The sequence below is a fragment of the Protopterus annectens genome, chromosome 7.part0 (assembly GCF_019279795.1).
Source record: "Protopterus annectens isolate FY-2018-M chromosome 7.part0, PAN1.0, whole genome shotgun sequence".
In the NCBI taxonomy this organism is placed as follows: Eukaryota; Metazoa; Chordata; order Ceratodontiformes; family Protopteridae; genus Protopterus; species Protopterus annectens.
In genome coordinates this window covers 468,148,275-468,174,206 of record NC_056739.1, presented here as the reverse complement: position 1 = coordinate 468,174,206, position 25,932 = coordinate 468,148,275, and the positions used below count along the sequence as shown (strand labels likewise).

At 39.5% G+C, this 25,932-nt stretch overlaps 1 protein-coding gene across 1 annotated transcript; it reads right to left on the bottom strand.

Annotated features, from left to right (window-relative positions):
* Positions 1-482: 482 nt before the first annotated feature.
* Positions 483-25,695, bottom strand: LOC122806547 (somatostatin-1A-like). Its single transcript, XM_044077072.1, has 2 exons — positions 25,301-25,695; positions 483-1,106 (listed from the first exon to the last, which is right to left on the bottom strand). Exons 1-2 carry the CDS (start codon positions 25,424-25,426, stop codon positions 924-926), a joined length of 309 nt encoding a protein of 102 aa, XP_043933007.1. The 5' UTR covers positions 25,427-25,695; the 3' UTR covers positions 483-923.
* Between the last annotated feature and the right edge of the window lie 237 nt (positions 25,696-25,932).

Here is a 25,932-nt window from a genome sequence, read left to right as displayed (position 1 = left end):
TGTTGTACAAGATCATGCCAAGGAGATGGAAAGAAGTCATTCTGAATATGAAGGCTGAGAGAAAGAGAGAAAGGATTAAATGTGGTAGATTGTTTGAACTAACTACTCCAACAATCTCCAAAAGTACTTTTACACAGACAGGGTTGTAGACACATGCAGTGGACTATCAGAATAGATGCTGGAGAAGTAATCCACAGAGGCATTTAAGAGGACATGAGACAACTGGATAAAATGTAAAGGAGAACGTAACGATGGCAGGAGATAGACTGTTAAATGCACTTAAAAGGGGTAGACTAAAGAGGTTTGTCTCCTTCTGACAAAGGAAATGTAATAATATACTGTACTGCATTTATTGATAGATAATTTTTGTGCTGGTAGTTTTTCTACACAACTGCTTATCAGTGGTTACATATTAATAAATTATAAGTCTTGGAAAGATACTGTAAATAGGTTTGACAAAAATAAATTCACAACGTTTTAAGTTCTTTATTCACTTTTTAATTCACTTTTGAAAACACAAAGAATGGTCATTTCACAGGCTGATTACGACAAATTAAATATAAACAGTAATAATGATAAAGGGCACTCAGTGTTTCTGCTGCTAATATTCTCAGTCTATGTGCAACAGAGAGAGAAAAAAAAGGATCACTTAAGCACAGTGTAGAACAGTCTTGCTGGTAAATAAGATACCTTACGAAATCTGTTGGCATATTTATGTTGAAGGCTGTAGTAGACAAAAGCTGGACTTTAGCTCAGATTATATAATAAAATAGTCTTTCATTAAAGTGAAGGTGAATAAGCAGATACCTCAATGTAAAAAAAAAAAAAACATTTTATGCATAAGACGGATGCAAGACACCTGCTGAGGAAACCTCAACAGGATAGTATCAGGTTGTCTTTTTCTGGGCATGCTGTTGGAACTGTTAACATGATGTGAATGTCTTCCAGAAGAAATTTTTGCAGCCAGCCTTGCGCTCCCGTGCTGGTGATAAGTGACGCACAACTTCATCCCTAATGCCGCTGTCTTCCATTGAGCTGGGAAATGCCTCATTCTCTGCTTTGATCAAGTCCGAGAGCATCTTCAGAACCAGGACTCTGGACAGCTCCTTGAAACCAGAGAAGAAAATAGAAAATCAGTATACTTCCACTTCAGTTTTATTAATTTATTTTATCCCAAAACACTTAACATTAAATCAGACTAAAAAGTCAATATTCCACATAAGAAAGCAGAATATACTACAGTATAAGAAAATTTACTAACTGATGCTCGAGTTAGTACTGAAACTGGGTAGACAGTATTTTTAAACCACTTAACCTTGTTTTTTTTCAATTTATGGTTGAAGTAAACCACAACTCAAAGCAGTGCAGAAAGTGCATGCAAATATCAAGGTTACACAAAATCCTAGTAAGGATATGCCACAATGTAACAGTTTGGAGCTCGATAGCTGTTAACTTATAGAATGTACTACGGTTACGTTTTTGTAAACAACTTCAGCTAGTCATTACCAAAATGATATGCTGCACCAACAAGAATTGGAAACAGAAGCAGGGGAAGTCCATTAATGCAGATGGGTTATAGTCTTAGAGCAAATAGGGAACTTAATGAAGCATGACTTATTAAGCAACCAGTTCAGAACTGTGAATAGTTCTAGAACTTTTGCCAAGGTTCTTCCAAGAGCAGAGAGGCCATCAGCTTAGGGTGTTGAAATGAAACACATTTGTATTTGTTGCTAAAATTATACTTCATTAGCTGGCTTTGTGGTAGAGGGGAAATCCCCGAATGGTAAACCTGACATCAACCAGTTATGTGGCAATGCAGGACTAAATCAGGGAGGGTAAGACTGAGTAATCAGTCCCAACTCACCCATTCTAAGAAAAAAAGTGTTAGTAAGTTAAGTCATTAAATAAAAATTAACTCTTAACTGTGCAAAAATAAATCATCCATCTTAGGGGGAGGGAACAGGCTGACATACTGCAGTGAGTGCTTGCCGGAGGAGGGGGGGGTTGTATTTTGTGTAGCATATGTAGCGGGGATGTGTACTAAACCTTATGCCTTATTTCTAAAGTAGCCTTCAGTGCACATGTGCAGCAGCACAGTGAAAGACACAGCATGCCCTCACATTTGTTAGCATGCACATCAGCTGCTGGTGCTATAAAAATAAAATCCCCAGATGACTGCCTGAGAATGCTAATCAGCTGTTGCTCTGGTAAGTAGGGGAACAAGTAAGTACAACCATAATGGGGAGTGGGATGATGGCCAATAGGCAAAAGACTCCAAAAAACTACCTACATACAGCTTTATGCATGCATTTCAACACTAAATGTTTTAATATGAGCCTATCATTTTAAAGCTTCTTTAGTCCAGTGTCTAGAGAACACTTAGTACTTTGGATTTCTGTTTTGGGGCTAGTACTGAAACATATGTGACTAAGAACTGAACCAGGCCCTCAGTGTGTGCAGCTAGGTGAGAAAGTCTGCTAAATGCTGTATCACCTGTATGACATATCCAAGTGCAGCAGAAGTAGTTCTGCAAGATGAAGGATGAGAATGTGTAGTCTTGGAAACATTGGCCAAAAGATATTCTTGTAGCCCACGGTCATATGGTGCTTGGCCAGGCCACAGGGGTTCCTCACTAAAAGAATTCAGGGCATAAGTAAAATTTCCTCTGTAGACCACCTCAGGGCCCTATCCATGTATTCTGTCTCCTACATTATTTCAAGGGGAGATCTATGCCTGACATACAGGGCATTGTCAGACCCTATTCTGATGGGCCTCCTGCATATCCACAAAACAAACAGCACCAGAATTACTTGTTATAAGACTTAAACATTGCCTGTGATATAAATGGGACCTGCTGGAGAGACAGGTATGTATCCCAGAGACTTCCCCATCTCTGGAACACGCTCCCCATCCATATGAAGCACAGCTCCTCCCTAACTCAATTCAAGTGCAACTTGAAAAATTGGATAGGGAACAGGAAATTCATCCCTGGTTTGACACCTATGTCTCTAATGGACACAGGCAACCTGTAAATGGTTCATTTCCCAGGCCCCTGCTTATAAATGTTTCATTTGCCAAGCTCCTACTTACATGTATAAAGGGTATCAGAACTTGTCGAAATTTGGGATGCATGGCTAGGCTTATAAAGGCCCTTGTGGTTGATAGCCTAGTAAACACATGAACATTGCTATGTGGCATCCTGTACTGCACTTAGGCAAATTATGCTAATTTTTGCCGAAGAAAACAGATAAAATTGTTGTCTGTTTTCTAACCTCAGATGCTTAAATTCTCCCACATTGTTAAGAAAAATACAGTTTCAGTTTTCATGTTCATAAATGTAACATTATGAGACTTTGGGGGACAGAACATCTGTTATGATTACAAAATAAATGCTTCTCCCAAGCTGCAGCTCAACCTTAGCACATCTCGCTGGGAAAGAGCAGTTCCTCTGCTCTTTCTGGTCCACTTGCTTAAGCTACCTTCTCTACCTTTTTTTTTTTTTAATTTGGCCATTTTGTCTTTGGTATATTTCCTCCTTAGACGTCAAGTCTGAATGATGCCCTTAGCCTTTTGTTTGCTAAGGTTCTTTCCCCACAAGACTTTGTTGTGCCCTCATGTTTATTTCAGCCTCTTTTGAAGATTACACAGTTTTTGTTTGGCTTATTACTTCTGCCTTGAATGATGTAATATTAAACATTCTCTCTGGCACATGGAGTATTAAAAGAAGACTTTGGTCTTGCCTCTTGGTAGGTATTTTACCTTTCTGATCATTGGATACCGTTGATTTGTTTTTACAGCAGGCATCCAGGTTCCTTTCATAAAGTGTCCTAATGATCAATGCCAGAACTCAACTGTGTGCCTGAGTACTGTTACTGATGGTGAGGAGCAATCCTATATGCACTGTTACTGATGGTGAGGAGCAATCCTATATGCACTGTTACTGATGATGAGGAGCAATCCTATATGCACTGTTACTGATAGTGAGGAGCAATCCTATATGCACTGTTATTGATGGTGAGGAGCAATCTTATATGCATTGTTATTGATGGTGAGGAGCAATCGTATATGTACTGTTATTGATGGTGAGGAGCAATCCTATATGCACTGTTACTGATGGTGAGGAGCAATCCTATATGCACTGTTACTGATGGTGAGGAGCAATCCTATATGCACTGTTACTGATAGTGAGGAGTAATCCTATATGCACTGTTATTGATGGTGAGGAGCAATCGTATATGTACTGTTATTGACGGTGAGGAGCAATCCTATATGCACTGTTACTGATGGTGAGGAGCAATCCTATATGCACTGTTATTGATGGTGAAGAGGAATCCTATATGTACTGTTACTGATGGTGAGGATCAATCCTATATGCACTGTTACTGATGGTGAGGAGCAATCCTATATGCACTGTTACTGATGATGAGGAGCAATCCTATATGCACTGTTACTGATGATGAGGAGCAATCCTATATGCACTGTTACTGATGATGAGGAGCAATCCTATATGCACTGTTATTGATGGTGAGGAGCAATCCTATATGCATTGTTACTGATGGTGAGGAGCAATCGTATATGTACTGTTATTGATGGTGAGGAGCAATCCTATATGCACTGTTACTGATGGTGAGGAGCAATCCTATATGCACTGTTACTGATAGTGAGGAGTAATCCTATATGCACTGTTATTGATGGTGAAGAGGAATCCTATATGTACTGTTACTGATGGTGAGGATCAATCCTATATGCACTGTTACTGATGGTGAGGAGCAATCCTATATGCACTGTTACTGATGATGAGGAGCAATCCTATATGCACTGTTACTGATGATGAGGAGCAATCCTATATGCACTGTTAGGAAATGGACTGTTTCCTTTTTTCTGTAAGTGTGCAGTTAAAGAGGCTGGTATATGTCAAATTAAAGGGTGGAGGTCAGCACTAAACTTTTATCACTGATTTCCTGCCTTTCAATGTAAATGCACAAGTTGTGCGATATTGTCTCTTGATAAGGTGGCTTTCTGACAGACTGGTATTTTTGACAGCTTAAATTCAATAAACTACAGCTCAGTAAAGTGGCTGTCCACATTAAGAATCAAACACTTGAGTATACTGACAAGTCTGCATAATAATTTCTCCCTACTTCTTGCATGAAGGGATGTTCATGCTTAGTGGTTTAATTATTTCTGCATACAAATTACCATGCTCTTTGATAGTTTCCATTTTAGCATCATGTTGCTATATGTCTCTGACCATTGTGCTGACATTGTGCTTAAGCTGAATTTGTAGACATACTGTATATTCCATGTATTACCTTTCTGGGATATTTTTGCAAGTGTTATACTGTTTCCTTTTAACTGCTGGACAATTCCTTGCACCCCCAACCTATCCACCCATGCAGCCCCAATATTATGTTTATCCTGACTACTGTTTCTATGCTATGCAATGCACTGCTTCTAACCAGTGGCTGAAATCCAGTTGTGTTTACAAAGATTCCAGAAAGATCCATCCTTAAGATTGTGAGTAAAATGCTCTTCTGTGAACATACTCTATCACTGCACTAATTTATATGTCATAGATGGCTTGTTTTCCTTCTCCCTTTGGAGCTAAAGCCAGTTTCCACTTATTTCACATTTTCACCTCCACTACACTGAAATGTTCACTGCAAACATATTGTTTGTCCCCATTCTTGCGTATTTCTAGAACAAAAAGCCTTTGTGTCAGAAGCCACGGAAATGCATGAAGTATTTTAACAGGGTGCCACTAGAATGCATAGTATTCATACTGAAATCCTTTTCATTTAGGGATGACAGACCATTAAGAAATATCCAGACTTACAACAGAAGACTAGCAAAAGGGAAGAGGAAGTGACCCTCTGGAGACCATTACTGTGGTGACCTATGTTATTTCAGGACATAATGCACTAATGGCTGTGAGTCAGGCAGCTAGCACTGGAGCCAAAGAAATGTAACAATGACAGTGGCACCAAAACAGTATGACAGATATTAAAGCCGAGGTACATTCAGTAGTATCAGAAAATCATAGCTCAAACTAGAATGCAAGATAAGTATAGCACTGATGATAGTGTCCAGAAAAGGGGCAATACTGACACTAGTGGCAGGAAAAGGTGCTGTTGCACTAATACCACAAATACTGGCTCTTGTGCCACTGCAAAGAAATATTAACACCAGTGCCTAACACAGTTAATAGTGATGGTAATAATCAGAAGGTGGTAGGAATGATACCAATGTCAAACAAGAACAGTGTAAGCAAAATGCTCCCCCATCAATCATTTTAACACATGAAGAGTCTAATGTGAAGAAAGAGTATTAATAGCAACAATATAAAATACAAGTGATACAGAAAGCAATGTCAGTAAAGGGTAGAGTGAAATAAACGCTACAGAAAGATAGGTAAGTATCGGCCAGAAAAAGCATGATGCTGAAATTACTAGAAAATGATGTTGAAATAAATGCCCAGCTGAAGTGGTACTGAAATAGAAAAGTGATAATGCGGCAGTGGTAGCTCTGAAATTGCTATCAGAAAAAACAGAAGAGGGAAGGTAATGAAATTACCAGAAAAAGGTGTAACTAAAATAATTACAGAAAAGGCCTGTAATAGCAATTTGCTGACAGTAATAACACCAGCGGAGGTCAGTACTTGTACTTTTGCCAGAGAAAGATGAGACATTAATTGTAAGGAAGGATAGTATTGCTAGCAATACAAGATAAGAACAGTACAAGATTAATGGCAGAATAGCATGGCATTAGAGTAAAAGACAGAATTCCAGTATAATTACCAGAGAACACCAGCAGTAGCAATGAGGTCAGAGAAGGGGGGGGGGGGGGGTAGCACCTTTACCAATGGAAAAAGCAAGGGGAAATGTTTGCCCATACGGGGGAGCTACTAACAGATATGCACAAAATGGTCTTATGATGCTACTGAAATGTGTTTATTCATATAAAAATCTTAATACCATATATCTCACTTTTCTTTAGAAATTGTCATGCTCTACATAGCTCGTGCAAAACAAGGAAACATAAAAGTGCCTAGGAAATAATAAATATGTCTGAAATTATCATGTTATTACTGCTAGACAACACTCTGGCACTTTATGCAACCACAAGTGCAAATGTCAGCTGAATCCATCTGTAAAATGCAGAAGTGTCAGTAAAAAGTATATGAAAACTGTGCAAATACAAATGCATAGTAAGGGTTTGCGAAACACAGCCAGCTTGTATGCTGAATGACAAAGCATAAAGCAAACACTAGTTTTCTCTTCTAAATGACTGAGTCATAAAGAGAAAAGTCCATTGTAATACTCATGTCTTATGTTCCTATTTGACTATCTTTGATTTGAGAAAGATATCACTTCAAAAGTTTGAATTGTAAAGGTTTACTGTCAGAAATGCAGAATGAGGGTATTGCCTATAGCTGCAAAAAAAAGAACTGCTAATATGTAGTTTAATAAGCAAACTTTTATATGGAAATGTAAATAGACTATACAGGTTTAAGGTTTCTGTTCTAAAGGTAAAACATATGTGTTTGGGAAACAGGAAGAAAGAGATGAACGTGAATGTGTGAGGAAGATGAAAGAATCTCCTACCTACAGAACAAAGTCCTTTTTCATGTGAAACAATGTAACACATTAGCATCCTTCATGTTCTGCCTTGACGATTTGATGGAGTTCCCACAAATCTACTCCTGATGTAAGCAGTATGTCCCTCATCTGGGGGTGGGGAGGCAAATCCACACACAAAACACCATGGCTTAGTTTGATATGATCACCCTGATCCTGCCTGGTACAAAGCTATGAACTTCTGATAGAGGAGGGGCAGGGGCAAGAAGGTTACGGCCACAGACTCTCCAAGAACAAGGAAATGACTGTGCAGAAGACATAGGAAGAGGCTTAACAGTCAGCAGGCAGCAATTCAAAAAGAACATACAAGAAAAAACCTAGGGAAAAGATTCCACGCAGCCATAAGTGGCACACATCTCACCACTAGTGCAATGCAAAGCTGTACTTGTGCGCAGGAAGATGTGTAGTACATCAGAACCTGTAGTCAAAAAGTACCACACTACAGAAGCAGAGGGGCAACTGCAAGATTAGGAAAGAGTCAGATTCTAGAATAAAGTTTTTTAAAATAGTAAGCTAAAGCAATGTTTTTACAGTAAATCTATTGTATAAGCATGTGCTATCCTGCTAGTCACTAGGTAATGTTGGATTCCACCACACTGTCTACACTTACCCACCCATGCTTCATCTTCATGGGTAAATCACAGAAATTGTGGCTAAATGTTACATTATCTATGAATCATCATTGTCAGCTGCACAATGTGATACATTATGTAATATAATACAATGACGGTATTTGTAGTAATGACAGAGAAAGGTAATTTATGTAAAAATACCAACACAGTAGTTCTCATAGCAGAAAAGGATGGTGTGTATTAGTAGCAATATCTTTCGGCTTCTCCCATTAGGGTTCACCACAGCAGGTCACCGGTCAGCAGATTGAATGGCAGTGGAGTTTTTTACAGTGTCAAGTTGCCACCGCGGAGCCCAAACTTCACAGAAGACACATGCACACTTACCTACCTGCATGTCATTAAAACTCAGTCGACTGCAGGGAGGACATGCAGATGCCACACAGAAGGTACTCCAGCCGAGAATCAAACCGGAGAGCCTCTTGCTGTGAGGCGACAACAACTGCACCACCGCAGCCACATACAATGCCAGAAAAGGATGACACCTGTAGTAATGCTGTTAAATAGTGGCATTAATTCAAATGGCAGTCAAGGCTGGTACTGGTATTAGGCTTCCTGTCATCTCCAAGACATGAAATTGTGATTCTTGTAATTCTTAAATTAAATGGTGATTCAGTGAAAAAACAGCAGATTTTGAAACTGACGCTTGTCCTATTAAAGTGTTTTTCCCCTTACACCTACCTTACCCTACTGCATATCTATGCTAATTCCAGGGTCACTGTACCTCACCGAAGCGGGGAATATCTTGAGGTACTGCAGCCCCAGACTTGGTACATAGTATGTGAAGATGGCCTTATACTTATCTTTAGTATGACTGGCCGTTCTAATTTCATAACTGGCTTACTACTTGATTGTACAATTAGGACTTTTCTTATCAGCTTTACATCTCCTCTGCATTTTGAAGTGGAGACTTCAAATTAATTGCAAGGAACTTGCTCTCTTCTGTATTGGGAAGTGGATATTTCTAATAGCAAGCAGCTTCTTTTTATTATAAAGTATATTAATACAGGAATTTCACTACACAGGAATTTATCACAATGCTTAAATGCTTATGACAGATGGAAATGTCCATTCAAAACACCTATCTGGATTGTTTGGAGGGCAGTGGCATTTATGTTTAAGAATGTTGGTAAGTCATAAGAAATACTAAAATACAGCAAGATTGTTTCAGGTATCAAGGCTTGTTTTAAGAATCAACATTACTGATGATTGGTCTCTCAGGAGGTATAAGGATGATACAAGATGGGGAGCATTTGGCAAGGACAAGCTGAAGAAGACTGTTATGCCCTGTGGAGCTGGGAATGATTTGATGAAGGGAGTTTGCATTAATAGAAGTGAGAAAGTTCTGGGAGTGTTTGTTAAGTGTGAGATCTGATAGCAAATGGAAAGGTGATTACAGTCTCCCATAACAAGGGTAACAGGTTTATTGGAGAACTATTTGAATTGAATTTGGTAATCTCCATCTTCCAATAGGGATGAAGGGACCTATGGCAGGCAATGATGTGGTACAGGGCTTTACTGATGGTCACAAAAACCTCAACAAGTTCCAGTCTGGAGTTATGCAACATAAAGTTCTGAATAAATATGGATACAGCTCATTGTTCCCTACGGATGAGAATATATGCTATGGCCTGTGTCCAGATAAAAAAGGAAAGCTGTCAACTTTTTGATTATTTTCAATGGTAAGGAAGGTCTGAAGCTCAAACATTTTTTTAGCTTCTGGCATTGAGCAGAGCTTCCTTGATATAGCTTAAATTAAAGTTTGCTTAGTGAGTATATCCAACAGATGAACTTTGCCATGAAAAGGCAGTAGAGGGGGAGAAAAAGTTTCAGCCCACATGCACTAAAGTCATGAGACAAGTCACAAGAGGTGCATGTCATGCCTAGCAAAGCAGTTGGGCCTGTTTAACCATCTGCGCCTAGGGAGGCACACTAGCTCCCACCTTGAAAAATAGGCACCAATTGACTATCTAGTTACTGAAGCCATTTACTTTATCATTTAATGTCAGCATCAGTACTGGTTTGGGTAGAATACTGTTCCTCCCACAAAACACAAATACATGCGAGAGATGCAACTATACGGCCAAACTGGAGGCTGAGCTCTCTCAACATAGGACTGGCAAGACCAGTCAGGAGGAGAAGGTTACCACACACACTATAGACCCAGTCTCACATAGTACCATCACAACCTCAAATCATACACATAAACACACAAAGACATACTCGGCGGCTCTGATCAAAAATCTACCAAAACAGCAGAGGCCACCAAAGCAGACACCCAAACAACCACCACCTCAGAACACAACACCTGCAACACATAGACCTCACAGTCAGAGTGTCAAACAGTCACAGCCCTTAAGGCCAAACACAATGCCAGACACACTAGTCATTGGTGACTCCATAGTCAGACACACTGACGTCCGCTCACCAGACTGAGTAAGGAGAAGGTCACAGTAAGCTGCCTGTCGGGCGCTAGAATCCGCCACATAACGCAAGCACTCAGGTCTCTCAACAGCAGGTACAAATATGACTCAGTCATTGTCCACGCTGGTGTAAACGACCTGAGACGTACCTCCTTGGACTACATGAAAAGAGACATTGAGGAGCTCTCTGATTATGTAGCCCAGGCAGGTATGACCCTGACCTTGAGCAGTATCCTACCTTCACCACGAATGATGCCACAATACAGAGATAAGATGATCAGCTTTAACAATTGGCTTAAACTCTGGTGTCATTCAAAGGGGATCCAATGTCTGTCTGCCTGGGATGACATGCTGGACAAGCCACGCTGCTTCAAGGGACGGCTTGCACCTGTCACCCCTGGGATTCCGGATATTGGCAAAGGCTCTTGCCACCCCCATAGTGCCTTTTTTAGGCAAGGCTCAAATTCTAAACCTACCACCCTAGAACATAAAAAAGGAAAAAAACTAAGGGTAATGCTGCTCAATGCCAGAAGTCTAAATCTCAAAATGCACGCACTCGAGGCCCTTCTCAGTATGGAGAACATCGATGTCTGTGCAGTGACAGAAACCTGGTTCAAGGCTCCTGAGAGCACCCCAGCACTATCAGGTTTTACCTCTTATCATGCGTTCCGGCCCCAAAATCCGGACAATACCAAGAAAGGAGGGGGGGTATCCATATTCATCAAAGACACCCACACCTCAAGACTGGTGGCAACGCACGATGCATCGGAGACCATCCAGGTGCAATTAACCATAGGCAAGACTGCTCTGCAAATTGTAGCATGTTACAGGCCACCCTCACAAACTCAGGAACCTCACATGGCCTTCCTGAAAACACTAGAGGGATAAATGTATCACCAAACACCATCATACTAGGTGACTTCAATTACCCTAATATAGACTGGGAACACTACTCAAGCCCAAACACCCTAGCCCAAAAGTTCCTGGAATTCATAAACTCAAATGCCATGGAACAACTAGTCACCATCCCCACAAGAGGAGAAAACATACTTGATCTCATCATCACGAACATGGGAGCACAATGTTCAACACCGGAAGTATACCCCTCACTGGTGAGATCAGATCACAAACTAATCTCGCTGGAGGTCCTCATCCCACCCCACCTGAAATAAAAGACCACAGTAAAGAACTTCTCGAAAGCCGACTTCACACTTCTAAAACTAGTGTGGTCTCCTTTAAGGCCCCGAGCCGACGGAAAACAGTACTCAAGCCGCTGAATCACTTACAAATGCCTTCTACCAGCACCTGCAGGACTGCATGGATAAGGCAATCCCAAGCAAAACAAAGACTCTTTGTACCAAAGGCAAGCGTCCACTCTGGTGGACCCCAGCCATAAACAAACTCTACAACAAAAGGAGGAAGCTACTACAAGATAGAGCAAAATCCTTAAAAGGTAAGACACCCTTGATCACTATAAGTAAAAACTAAGAGCTCTCATAAAATCATCCAAAGCAAATTTTGAGAGAAAAATAGCTAAAGACTCAAAAGACAATCATAAGGCCTTCTTTAGCTATGTTAGAAACCTGGGAGGAAACTCCCAGATATGCTCAGAACTAGTTCAAAATGATGTGAAGATTACTGATCCTACAGACATTGCCAACATACTGGCTGACAGGTTCAGTGCAAACTTCTCCCCTCCCCAAAAGGAGAGATATCTATACCAAGCGATTGCAGCCCCCAAACATCTCCAACGCCCAAGTGAGAACTGCTCTCTCCAAAGCAAAAACACAGCATCCATGGGACCTGATGGTGTCCCCGGCTGTGTGCTCCACGAACTCAACGAGGAATTAAACCCACAGCTAGGACAGCTGTTTAATCATAGTCTTACCTCTGGATACGTACCCAGGAGTGGCGCACTGCAACTGTGGTCCCACTTCACAAAGGCGGTGCCTCCACCGACCCTGGAAATTACCGGCCCATTAGCTTGACAAGCCTTATCTGCAAAGCCATGGAGAGGATCATAATGGACCTCATAAATAAAGACATAGGGAATTTGCAGACTTTGGATCCATCCCAGTTTGGCTTTGTCAAAGGCAGATCATGCCTTCTAAACTTGGTTGACTTTTTCAAACAGTCACCAAAGCCATTGATGAGGAAAGGCAGTCCATACAGCCTACCTCGATCTGGCGAAGGCCTTTGATACAATACCCCACTCGGGTATCATTGAAAAACTCATCAGCTTAAATGTTAACCCATACATCACAAGATGGGTTGCAAACTGGCTGAGTGACAGAACCCACAGGGTCAGAGTTGCTGGCGCCATGTCAGACTCAAAGCCTGTCACAAGTGGTGTACCACAGGGCTCAGTCCTGGGCCCACTCTTGTTTGGCATCTACTTTTCCAAGTACAAGCAAACACAGGAGGGTTATGGCTGACAAAGTTTGCAGATGACTGCAAACTGGGCCATAGTAGAAAACACATCTGACACAGATATCCTTCAGAAGGGTCTCACAGAAACGGATAACTGGTGCCAGAGCCATGGCCTAAAGTTAAATGCCAAAAAATGCATATTCATACCCTTCGGGAAAAACAAGGTTACCCCTAGCTACCAAATAGGTGGCAATCCACTGAGTACAGAAGAAGTTATCAGGGACCTGGGGACCCAGGTTGATAGTAGTCTGTCATTCGACACCCATGTAGCTAAAGTAGTTAGGAAGACCTTCTACATTGCCCACCTTATCATGAAGGGATTCTCATCTAGATCAAGGGAGGTCATAGTCTCCCTATACTCATCACTCATCAGACCAATGATTGAGTACAATGCCCCATTCGGAATGTATCTGACCCGACACTTGCAGCAGCTGGAGAGGCCACAAAAGTTCCTCACCAAAAGGATAAAGGGTCTCAAACATCTGTCCTATGCTGCCCGACTGAAAGAACTCCAGCTCTATTCAGTCACTTACCGCTTGCTCAGAGGTGACCTTTGCCTAACATACAAGGCCATGTCAAACCCAGATTTGATGAATATGCTTCACCTCAAAAAATCTAGATCCGTCAGAGCCACAAGGGCGGGAGACTTAAACCTCGACACGGCTATTAATAGGACGTGCTGGAGGGATAGATTCATCACCCTAAGACTCCCTATGCTGTGGAATAAAATCCCGGTATATGTGAGGCAGAGCACCTCTCTGGCCTTGTTCAAGAGAAATCTTGACCAATGGATGGGAGATCGCAGATATACCCCAGGGATTACCTCAGTGTCACTGCTCAACAGAGGCACAGCAAAATAATGGGTATAGTTCCCCATACTAAAGGGGTGGCGTAAGCCACAAAACTATGGGCTAGGCTTGTAAATGCCCTCGGGCAGATAGCCTAGTATGAACCTATGAACCTAAGTACCAGTGATTTATTGTCAGTGGAGAACTTAATCATCTGTCTATGTCTCCATCTTCCTTAAGATGGAGTGCATAAGTTCATTCACCTTCATGTGGGCAACCACAAGGATATATTCATGATTTGTGACATGAAGTGTACTGCAGACCCTTATGTCCTTAATCCTAGCACTAGAAACAGCTTAGTTTCCCTGTTCTTATCCAGTTTAATGTGTGCAATGTCAGTATGTCTAGCAATGGAATCACAAATAAAAAGGACTTTTTGACTTTCTGCAGGTACAGATATTAGGCCAATGGCTTGCAGCCTTGATGATTCAAGTAAAGGTATATGAAGGTGCTGGTGTTGCTGTGGATATAGGTGTGTCTTTGATTTGCTAGGTGGGTGCTTTGGAGGATTAGACATATTTAACCATTTCAACATACATTGGTATGTTGTTCCACTGTAGTTTACTGACAGCACTTAATGTGCAGAGATATGCTTCCTGTCTGAGTAAGTAATTGCCTATCTCATAGAATCAGAATGACTTATATGTTTTTGGTAAATTTGAGGTAGTTGCCACACTGCATCAATATTGCTAGTGCTGACAGTCTAGGTGTGGATCTGCACAGTCAGTGATACCTTTGAGATGAGATATAATGATATAACATTGTAGTTAGTGCCACTAACCCAAAGCAATATAACATCAGCTTGTGTTCTGCCCAAGATGAAGTTGCATTCTACATAAGTGACAACCAAGGTTTAAGAACAAGTCCAGGCTGCTAGAGACTTGGCCAGAGTAGAAAGGACTGAACAGAGATCCCTTCTCCACATGTAATAGGGTGAAACTGCCCTTGTGACTGCCAGATCTTTGTCAGTAACAATAGGTAGGTCACTTGTCTCAGAAACTTGGTTCTGTTTGCTAAACTGCATAGTATATACAGGTGTGTGCACACTACTGTAACATCATTTAATGACACACCACAGGTAGAAGCATATGGTACTGCATGAACAGTACACCCCCCCCCCCCATAGGCTCATCAAGAATCCAAAAATCACATCTTGAAAGGACGCCAAGAAGCACTTCTGACTGAGATGATAAAAATGTCCCAATCTCAATCAGAAGTAGTCGGATAACCTAAAGTGACAACCTTCTGTCCCAAAAATCAAGACAAACTCTCATAATCAGTCATAAAGGAATAAAGGAATGCTTAAACTCCAAAGCAGCTGTTGGACAGATCATTTGCCCTGGATAAGTGAAGTGGATGGATAGCCAAGTAATTAAGCTATTCATTAAAAAAAAATTTCTAAGAAGCAACAAAAATGAATGTAAATTTTCAGAGACTGAACATCTTGGAAAATCAGGAGTCAGTGCAAGGATAAATGCTGAGTTGTAGGTACTCATTACTGCAAAGCTTTCTGCAGAATATGCTCCATAAAATCACTTAAGGATCTACTGCAGATATGTGGGCCCTTAGACAAATGTCAGGAAAGTTAGATACTTTGGGTCTCTGCTGACACTGCACGAATAGTTGTGGAATATCAGCACCTCAGTTACTGCAGAGACTGCTGGCCTTTGCTGAAAGTGCAGTTGATTGTTGTCTTACTTACCACCAGCTATTGTTACAGACATTAGGTGCTTCACTTGTTACAGCAACAGAGGTTTAGGATCTCAGGGATCACAGCTGGAAAAGTTATACATGTCTGGCCTTCAGCTGTCTTTGTAGTGGTAGTTGAAAATGGTGAATAATAAGCCATCAAAAAGATACAGAGGCTTGGACTCACATATGTCACTGCACAGGGAGATGAAGTGGCCAGAAACCTTGGTTGTCATGATGAGGATAGATGTTTTGAGGCCTCAGTTGTCATGGAAGGGATATCTGTAAAGTTTTGGGGGTTTCCATTCTTACTAGAGATATGTAGAGGCCTGGGTATTCCTCTGTAACTCTAAGGACTGCCACAAAGATTTGATATCTGGGATTTTAGGCCTGTATAAGAGGACACTTTAATGCCATCCAAATGTCTTAACTGTTCTGAGTTTCACAGAATGCCCAGGTTTTTGCCTAGGTCAGTGTCATAATTCTGGATTTCAGGCAAATCATTGAGGATTAAAGTTACTAAATAAACATCAGGCATTTTAGATTCAGACTTCATATCCTTCAGAAAAATGAGCCTTTGTCCCCCATTACTTTTGGCTTTGTCCAGATTTATTGCACTAAGAAGTTGAGAGGTATGATGTCATCACTACCCTAAAGCATTTATTTTTGTGTTATATAGTGTCTTTTCCCTCCATAAGTGACATTCTAAGGATAAAATCTAAGGATAAACTAAATATACTCAGACTACAGACTTTTCTTGTTTCTGTTTTTTAGCTTAGTTTGCTCATTCTTCATTTGTGATATAACTGCATTTTTTAAATACAAACCTATACAAATTGTATCCAGCAGTCATAGCTTGGTCGGGCAAACAATTATTCATAGGATAGTGGCAACTTCACAGATTCAATGCTTGTGGTTGATCCTTAAAATTCAGAATAGCACAATCTTTGTGAAACATGGATTTTAGACAAAGAGTAAATTAAAGTCAATCCATTAACACAAGTAAATTGAAAATAGAAAAATTAGTGTGAGAAATATCCCCACACACGCACACACACGCATACACACACTCTTGTCATGCAGTGGTCTCTTTCAGAGCAGCCCCTTGTCTAAATCCAAGACTACCATTATTCAAAGAAAAAAAATGTAGTTCCCCAAGATTCACTTTTTCAGTCAAAGAATGTTCCCCCATAGCAAGATCTTGAGAGTGATCATGCTCACTAATTTATTTATTCATTTATTTTATTTTATTTTATTTTACATTTGTAATAATATCATTTTAGATACGTCCACCTCCAATTAATCAAAGTAAAGAAAACAGATGAAGGCAGACTAAGAACGGGACAGAGTTCAGGCTGTATGGTCTGCACAGAAAAGGCCCTTCTTACACAATGCAGTATTTTGGGATTCACAGACACATTAGCCACAATGAGCAAAGACCTCATTATGGGTTAATTTGCATGTCACTGAATCTTGTTACCTACCACAAGCTACAGATCAGCACTCTCCATGGGGGGTAACTGTTGGCAACCATATCGTGAAAGCAGAGGCACACCCCATCACACTCGCACACAGAGTAAAACACATGCACACAAACCACTTACCCCATACCTGTTGCTGTTAGAGTGCCCATGAGTTCTCCTTGTCCCCCATCTATGTAATCCAAGATTGATCAGTCAAGTCCAGAATGCCAAACTTTCAAGTTTCACACTTCATAGCATTCACTAAATTCATAAGGCACATTTTCCTGTTTCTCCCCCTCATATGTGACAGTACTTTGCAGGCACTGTATAATACCCATGTTCCTAAAATGTCAGAAACACATGCTCTACTAACAATCAGTTAATGCAGCAGGCTGATGCAGTAGTTTGTGTCAAATATTCATTATTCAAATTCCTTTCCCCCATATATTATTTCTTTTAATTGTATGTTAGCAAAATTATCTGATGTTTAGTGTTACCATCACCCCCAGATCCCTAAACAGTTACAGTTCAGTTAAAGCACAAGAGTTAAGGTTAATCCCTGGTGGCTCTGTTCTCTCCTCAACTAATGATCTGGAGACTGCTTGTTAGTCTCTCTCTCACACACACACACACACACACACACACACACACACACACACACACACACACACACACACACACACACACAGCTCCCTACCAACCAGTTGTATTCACACACCTATCTAATCCCCCCTTCCTAACTCCATAGCTACTGCATTCACAGATAGTTCAGCATCTGAGGCACAGGAGGAGAAAGATAGGCATGCCTATAATGAAGGAGGAGGGCATAAGCCTGCATGATCCTAGCATTGCATCTCTGGTGAACACTGGGCAAGGACAAGGGGACATATCTTAAAATGGAAATAGGTGGGGGACATTGGCTGAGTTGCACTGGAGGCTAGCTGATAAGCTACATTTCCAGCTAGGATGTATACCCCTAAGGCAGTGCAGGCATAAGGACAGCCCCCACCAGCAATATAACACTGCACTGGAATGCCATAATTATATTGCTGTCCCCAAGTATGTGTTGGAGTAAGTCTGGGAGCAAGTAGGAGAGCTTGGTAGTACTGGTGGACAAGGAGAGGATCTGGTGGTAGCCAGTGGTGAGCTACAGGGAGAAATAATTCCCAAAAATGTATTGATTTTATAAAAAGCATATTTTGTTGCTTTTACCAAACAAAGGGATGGATTCATAAAGGTTACCACAAGGTGTACATAGTGCGTACACCTCATGGTGACCTTTTCCAATTCAGAGGTAGGCCTAACATGGTGCTTTTGTATGAAGACATGCAGTACCACAGTGGGCTGTCTCTGCAGATATGCTTTATGGTAATAAGTCAGTTTAGGGGAAGAGGCACATGCTAATTAGCCATGTCCTTTCTCCCCTGGAACTGCCTCCAGGAAGGCAACTATATTCCAGTGATTCATAGAACTGCTCAACTGTGCAGCTTAGCCATCCTGGCAGAGGCCAGTACTATTGAGTTAAGTGGTATGATAGGGTTAAAATGTGTATATAGACATATGCAAGGGGCTGCAAGTGTGTGCCTGAATTTCAACATCTTTAATATGAAAGTAAACAAAATCAAGGGTGAACAACATTAAGTTACTGTGGTACCAAACAGAGAATACAGTCCAAAAAAGGATGACTCCCTAAGACTCAGACCTGGAATAGCTCAATGAACATTTATCATGTTTCATCAAATCCCCAATTTCCACACAACAGCCATCTTACTGCACTTATAAGATAAAATTCTACATATTAGTTTGCAGCAAAATGGCACCTGGGCTTGCAGATGAACCCAAGTTTGATTAAAGCACTTTGTATAATATAAATCTACATATATGTTATATAAAATAATTTCTATGCTTCTTTTCATAACCAATTGCCCCTTTTATTTTTTTATTTAGTAAACAAGTAGTGATGGGTTTTGTCATAGCGTATTCTGTTGAAACATGCACTTAAACATATTATATTTGTGTGTGGGGAGTCAACATCTGTGAATCTGCATTTGGTATTGAGGGGGGTTTCTGAGTACCAATCTACCATTTTTCTATTGAGAATGGCACCATCGGAGTTGTCATATAAAAGTACGAAGTTGCCGGGTCACAGCTCCACATGGAAATGCAGGAAAAATGTATGACAGAAAAATTGTGTATGTATGTATATGTATGTGTTTGCGTTTGTGTTATGAGTGTTAACAAGGTTCAGACAGGTTGTGTGCAACCTAGAAATAGATGTGTATGTATTTTACTGCGTTGTCGTGAACTGTAGATGTAAAAGCTCAGCAAGTACATATTTTTTTCAATTAACTGATCAAAAGCACAGGAGTGCATTATTAACATTAATATTTATTTTATACCATAAAAATTTAAATCAATTTAAACAGTTTTTTTACATTCATACTTAAAATTATTTACAAATTATCAATACAAAATAATTCAAATAATGCTATTCCTTTCATATTTATTCTCTGTTCAGCCTTCTTCCACAACCATCATTTTATGTCCACTAGTACAAGAGTTCTCATATTTTTTCACATGACCTATATTGTCCCAAACAATACTCTATCCCATCTATCAATATTACATTTCTTTATTTTGTCATACTTCTCAGATAAAGCCATATTCATGCATTTAAATACTTCTCATCTATATTAATTTTTTTTATATTTCTCATTCTTTATTCTTTTTGCAATCCTAAAAACATTTGTTTCGTCACTACAGTCAATACATTTTATTTCCTCCATCACCTTGTATTTCATATCCCCTTTCACAGTAACTTGCCCAATAAAATTCTCCACAAAAGTCCTCTGCTTCATAACATTTTTCAAACCTTTTCTCATCTGTTATTTCCATTTTTCATCTTTTAATTTCTTCTATGGGTACACCAAAAAATGTTTTCAAAAAACATATTCTTTTCCCATCAACCTCAGTTAATTTTAACTTCCATTATTTTATTTTATTTAGTTATTCTTCCATCCTGTCCTTTTTTTACTTTCCCCTCTTTTTTCTTCCAATACATTTTTATGATTTTCATCTAACATCTTACCTACCCTTTTCTTTTTACCTTTCTCATACTATCTCATATCTTGCCTCCCTCATTTCATACATACACGTCTGTACTATTGCATTCATTACTAAATCAAAAAAGCACATACTCATTGTACATTCATGAGCTACTCCTCTGTTAATATTTTCCCATCCATTTATCATAATTGTACCCCATGAATTTCCATAACATTTCTTTATTACATTAATATTTTATTACATTAATATTTTTCTCCTGTACCATAAGCCTCCAAATTCTGACACATCTTTTCATGATTCATTTTATCAAAGGGGATCTACAAGCAGATGGTGAATGAGTTGCCATCTGATTTGATCTTTGTTTTCATCCCATCTGTCTGACCTGCTGCAATGGGCAAATGAAGGAAGTGCATTAAGATCTTCAGTAAGGGAGAGGTCAAAAAACTGCCATCATATGACAGTCCCATAAAGGAGTGATGCTTGGGAGCTACAATGGGACATGATCACAGTTCAACAAGCTGTGAATGCAGTAACATTCCTTAGGAGATGCACAGAAGCCAGTCACAAGCAACAGCTATGGCTGCCTGGAAGACAACACCTCTAGATGGCTCCTGCCCCTGCGCTAGGTACTATAGATATGAATACAGGGAAGTGAATGACCCAACTCCATATCAATGATCCAAGTTTGACAAGGGAAGGCTTAATGGTCAGCAGGCAATGTGGCAACGAGAATACCAAAAAAATCGGTTGGCTATGGAAAACAGCATAAACAAACCGTTTTTTACTTATGAGCAGCTAACTACAGAATGAGCACAGAGTCCTGTCATGAGATATCAGACAAGAAAAGAGAAACCCTCTTTTGTATCTACAATTCAGTATAAGAATGTGGATACAAAATAAGGAAAATGGTGTCAACTTGTGCTTCACATCCAGAACTGTTTGTCTGGATAAAAACAATAATGTATAGTATATACGATAAGGAATCCAAGGTCCAATAATTTTAGCTTTGTGAGTCAGTGGATTTCATTAGGGCTATTTTTGGATAAGCTGTGTGCAATTCCCTTAGATTATACAGTTTCTTTTTATAGCCTGTGAATGCAATTTTGTTCGTAAATCAAATAGTTTAGATACAGATTACAGTGCACAGAAATACCCAGTAATTATACAATTCCTGTAATTAAAGAAATGAAAAATTAGCTTAAACTAAAGAAAACCAAGAGCACATTAAAAACAGTGAGAATCAAATACATCTCACATTATCAAGATCAGAATTTCAAGACACCTCTGTTATTGAGTGCAGAGAAGACTAATTCTAGCCAGCTCTTTTGATAAGTCAGGGATAGTTTAGGACTATTCATTTACTTCCATGGGTACACCAAAAATGTTTTCTAAAATCCTATTGTTCTTTTCTTTTACTTGTTTACTAATTAACCTACATTTAAAATTCGGTCTCTTTGGAGATGCCTATCATTGTAAAGCATTGACATCATACAGTATTCAGTCTACACACACAGATAAATGAATACATATGGATGTTAGCCTTACATCCTAAAGCAATGTGAGGATTATTAATGGCATGAAAACAGCAATACTGAAAACACACAGCAGTATACTGCATAACATTTCTGATTAGCATTTCATTTAGTTTTGTTTAGTCTTTTGTTAAAGAAACAAGTGATTTGGACCTACTGGCATCCTTTTCAGTCATTTTCCAGGCCACAAGGATAAAGTTAAAACCAACATCTGCATGGACAGTTTAGTGCAACCATCCAAACAGCATGATTTTTAAAAGTGGGAGGAAATGGAGTACGCAGAGAAAACCTGCACAGACACAGAGAACATGCAAAACTCCATATAATGACTAAAAAAACAGGATTGAACCCCACAACTAGAAGAACCGAGACAGAGATCTTATTACTGAGCTGTCGTGCCACACTACAGCAGATCAAGGGAAGATTTGTACTTTGTTTAATGCAAATATGATACTATGACACATAAGCCATTAAGTTTTAGAGATGAGAGTGTGTTGATTTATTGAACATAGGAGTAAAAAATAAGACAGATATCTGTTCAGCTGTGTAGTATAGAAGGATAAAGACCTGACTATATTTCAGATGACCAGCAATCAAATAGCACAGGACTCTGATGCAGCCAAACAAAACAGTGAGGACAAACAACAGATAGAGGATGACCCCTCTGGGGGGATGTAGGCTGGTATGGTCCACTACAATGTTAACACCTGTAGGAGTATGAGATGTGTGACTAGCAGTGGTATGGGCCAGCGAGATAATCATGCTGCAAGTAAGGAGGGAATTGTCATGTGTCCTTGGAGAGCAACTGTAGAAAACATCACTATCATGCTAGAGTTTGATAGGAAAAGACATTTGTGGCTCCCTACACATTTGATAGCCTATTGTTAGCACCTGATTTATCACTGAAAGGAATGAATAGGGAAGTGAAGTCTCATCCTGGCCACAGAAAGAATGAGGTCTAGGTGGGTCTCACCTTGATCAGGGAACTAATGGGTCTGGATTTCATCACAAGAAGGAACAAATGGGTCTGTATGGTGCTGGAAGCAACACTATAATCTGGGGGTTGTAAAAATGCATGTAACACTTTAACTAGGTGGTCATCTGGGGGTTATTTTTCCTCCCTTGTATTAAATGAATTCATACTATTTTCTAAATACAAATTGCAGTCAGTGATATGTACAGATAAATACTCTTGCAGAGATTTATATTCATCTTTGACATATAATCATATTATAGAGCCAGCAAACCAAGTGTCTAAAGAATACTGATGTTTATAGTTAGCCTGCAGCAAATACATGCATCTCCAATCTCATTTCTTGTTACACTGTGCACACACACACACACACACACACACACACACACACACACACACACACACACGCATGCATGCACGCACGCACGCACACACACACACACACACACACACACACACACACAGGTCAGGGGAGATTCAAAGATGGGTGTATTAAAGACTAAAATAAACACTTAACACATTAAAGAAGTGTACACATACTGTCAGAAATATGTGGTACGCCCAGATTTCACTAAGACTCCTCATTTGCTCTAAGCAGATATAAGTGTCAAGTATTCCTTGTATGTGTGCAAGTGTTCATGTTGCTCAAATTAACTTGGGAATTTCAGCATTACAAGCATCTATGTTAAAAGATTTTTTAACTGTAATTTATTTTTGCATTTACCATTGTAATACCGAGGATTAAGATCGGTCCATAATGTTAGTACATTTCCTGGCCAAGGTGTAGTTCATACGAAACAAACAAATGTGTAGCTTTTAAAAATACAGCCATGCTTCCAGTCTACCTTTATTTTTTATCTTGTATTCACACCATCTGTTTTTTTTCTTTTAATTGATTTGCTCTGCCCATTTCATGAATCTGTTCTTTTCATCCCTATGTATTTTTTCATCATCTGCTTCTCTTTCCTCTCTGATGTAGACATACAGCAAAATCTTTCTGGGTGCAGGTTTCAGCATGGCTCTGTCATCTGAGTTCACAGAATACGCGCTCATTATGTTTGCTTTGGTTTTGACTTGCATTTAATAACCTTTGAAAATTAGTTATGTTACCCCATAAAAACAGAGTATTCCTATCATTCCTGGAGATGATGCTGATTTTAGTAAGCAGCATTCCTGCATGACTTCTGCATGACTTCAGTAGTAATTAGCTGTGCCTCCAGAAACCAGGATGTGCTTTTACTGCTGTTTGTCATTCTGTGTCTGTCACGTTAATCCTACTTGTTATCTTATGTAGATACTCATGTCATGTTTTCTAAGACAATATGACAGGAAAATGAAGCACAAACTATATGGTCCCACTCAGTGCATCATGGTCATAAAAGTCTGACTACTCCCCCCAAATACTGTTTTCAGGAGCCAGAGCAATATTCCAGCTGTAGGGTAAACATAGCCACATGTATCTACAACAACTTCAGTTCCAGTCCTCATCTGTGTTGTTAATCATGTTGAATCGTTTGTCTGCCCCTTGTTAGCCCCATGCGTAGGGTAATAATTCCTCTTTTTATTATCTACAATAAAAGCCTTCATTATAGTTATATCTCTGAGTGCCTCCAGCAAAGATTTAACTATGAAGGCAACTCCTATCTCAGCCCAAGGCAGCACTGCACAAAATCTGAAAGGACTCGTCAAATCCCAGATAAAGAAACTTTTCATATAATCTAAATTTTAGCTGTACGTAAGAGTGCCACAGCCATGACAGACCCATTAAAATGAATTGTTTCCTTAAAGACAGCCCCTGTTACATCTTACTATTCTAGCATTTCAGATAGATATCTGCACGGCATCAGTACTGTGTCACTTATCCAGTGTGTTACAAATTTCTGCTACATTCATAAAACTAGAGATGACTGTCCTTGCTAAAGCCCACACCACCAACATTTCATTAATTCCAAACTACCCCTTTCCCTAATACACTTCTGAATATTGCCTTAACAACTTTCTATCAGACCACGTTCCCATTTCCACTTATAGATCACTTGAAACTTACTACTACCAATTTTTAATCTACTGGTGAACATTAGTGTATTGTTTTTTTTCCCCTGACGAGTAAGGCAAATTCTTCAAAAATCTGGATGTAAATATAGCTTCAGAACAGAATTTTTTGCAATAGTAAATAAGAGTAGTATCTTCTTTATATCAGAATGCTGGATGGTAAACAAAGAAATAGCAACAAAATTAGCCTTCTACATCAAGATAATTTATAAACTAGTTAAAAGAAAAATTAAATACAAACAAGTTGATTAAATTAAGCGCATCAACATTTTGGCTCTTTTAGTGTCTACTCATATATGCTATGCAGCCAGACATTTAATTTCTCAAGTCCTTTGACACAGACTCTAAAAACAATTACTTAAACCTATCTTGTCATATCTGGCTATCAAATTGACAAGACAGGAAAATGATTTCCTTTTTAAGAAATCTTCCGTGAACTACTTTTATATTTGTCTTTATTACATTCTTATTTTAATTAAGAAGACAGACTTTATTTAATAGCTGCAGATTCAGTGTTTGCAGTTAACTCAGGGAAAAAGCCTAAAGGTTTAGACTTACCTCTTTGCCATCCTGCTGAAGGAGGTCAGTTAACGAATCTCCCATTGGTGCCCCACTGGTTCCGGACAGTAACAGCACTGAAACAGACAGCATACAAAACAGGACCTGGAGGTGAAACTGCAGCATCTTCTAGTATTTGGTGTGAGTGTTGCAAAAAAAATTAAGTCTAGGCAGAAACTGAAAGAAAGAAATACTGAAAGCTGTTTCTTTCTCTTCTTTAAAATATTTACTCAGATCTGCCCCTGACCTGACTTAAATACCCCTAACACTAGGGAAGGATGAGAGTGGTAGGTCATTGATGTCATCAAACCAGATGGAAAGGACACCAATGAGCAAGTAAACTGAGACATATCTGAATCTGCCAGTCAAAAGCAAGAACCAACATCATGCAGTAACAAGGTATTTCACAGGAAATGCTAAAAACAGAGCGGTCCTGTCATTCCTGGAGATGATGCTGATTTTAGCAAGCAGCATTCCTGAACTATGAGATTCAAGACTGACTTCACAAGAATAATCCCAAATAAAAATGAAGTTTAAAATCCAGGTATGACAAGCTCCATTAATAGTACACTATTTCTATATTTATTGGTATTGTGAATTCAAACCCAGAAAAGCACCATCTATTAAGATGC